Below are 1,274 nucleotides of genomic sequence, written 5' to 3'. Positions count from 1 at the left end.
TTATCATTAAATTTATAATTTTTATCATATATGAGTTTTATTATTCTAATTCAAGAGTAATTTAAAATTTTACACTATTACTTTATCAATTTCTTTACTTCACGTGTGTTTGTTCCAATTTTTTTATATGCAACAAAAAATAAGTCACTACGTATTTGTGTATAAATACGTGCGGTGTTTAATTCATTTTTAATGTATATTTTATATTTTAACATGTATTCTACAGGAATAACTAATTTGATAACGGTTTTTGTTTACAGTAACATTGTTGTTTAAATCAACGTGAATTCTTAGTGGGTGGAAACTCAGGTGCAGTCGACTTCACGTGAAGTTGATACCTGAGAGTCGTTAAATGATTTGACTGATTTGACTAAATTTTCATCTAACGACTCTTAGGTATCAACTTCACGTGAAGTTGACTTCACCTGAGTTTTTACCTTAGTATATACTGAAACTCTCATTTTGGGGCTTCATTTCTTCCTTAATCGTATCTATAAACCAACCCAAATCTATTCCTAATAATCCTTCAAGTATAACCAAAAGGGACAATAATGATTTCAATGTCACTAACCTTGTCCTCCAATCCTTGGAATAAAATTATGGGACAAGAAAATTTGTCAACATGATTGATTGGAGATCTCTCAAAGCACTCCTTTTTTGTTCCTGAAATCAGTTATGACTTATGACATACAGTGAAAATAAAATGAAACTGAAGCAAAAGGTGATAATAACGAAAAAGAGCTATAATGATCATCAATGACTTACCAACAAGGTTATCATTGTAATGGGATTCAAATTTAAGAGATTCTTCACTCAGCATGTTCAAATCAGCTATCTGTTAGAGAAGCAAGTTGGACAATATTCACCTTCATCAAATGTTAGGAAAATAATATGCTATACTGTACTTGATATTGACCAAACTACTGAAAATGGTATATGTTTAAGTGTTTATTTTGGTGCCATTAATTTGATAGAATAAGATCTTTTTTTCAATGAAGAAAATTTTTTTTTATTTTTTTTACGTGTAGTAAAAATAAAAACACTAGAAAAATTAAAAAAAAAAGTCTTTTTTAAAAAGTTATAATTTACATTTTTTTTTTAAAAAAAATAATTTTCACATAACAAATAAACGAAAAAAATATTTTTATATTATACCCAAACATAATTGATAAATCTTTTTATATGAGATATCCAAATATAAAATTACTTTTATTTTTTAAAAAAATCTTTAAAAAAATCAAAAAAATATATTTTATCAGAAACTCACCCAAACA

The 1,274-nt window shown here is 26.2% G+C and overlaps 1 protein-coding gene across 2 annotated transcripts in view; it reads right to left on the bottom strand.

Annotated features, from left to right (window-relative positions):
- Positions 1-1,274, bottom strand: part of LOC107625088 — a 14,741-nt gene that overhangs the window by 2,064 nt on the left and 11,403 nt on the right. The window contains exons 15-16 of one of the 2 annotated variants that reach the window (XM_016327660.2): positions 766-835; positions 572-663 (exon numbers count right to left, since the gene is read on the bottom strand). The exons of the other annotated variant lie outside the window; for it this stretch is intronic. Coding sequence (XP_016183146.1) covers positions 572-663; positions 766-835 — 162 coding nt within the window. The remainder of the gene's footprint in view (positions 1-571; positions 664-765; positions 836-1,274) is intronic. 2 annotated transcript variants of the gene reach the window in all.

Source organism: Arachis ipaensis, chromosome B01, assembly GCF_000816755.2.
Source record: "Arachis ipaensis cultivar K30076 chromosome B01, Araip1.1, whole genome shotgun sequence".
Taxonomy (NCBI): Eukaryota; Viridiplantae; Streptophyta; class Magnoliopsida; order Fabales; family Fabaceae; genus Arachis; species Arachis ipaensis.
Note: the sequence above shows the minus strand (reverse complement) of the source record. Positions and strands in the feature narration are given on the sequence as shown.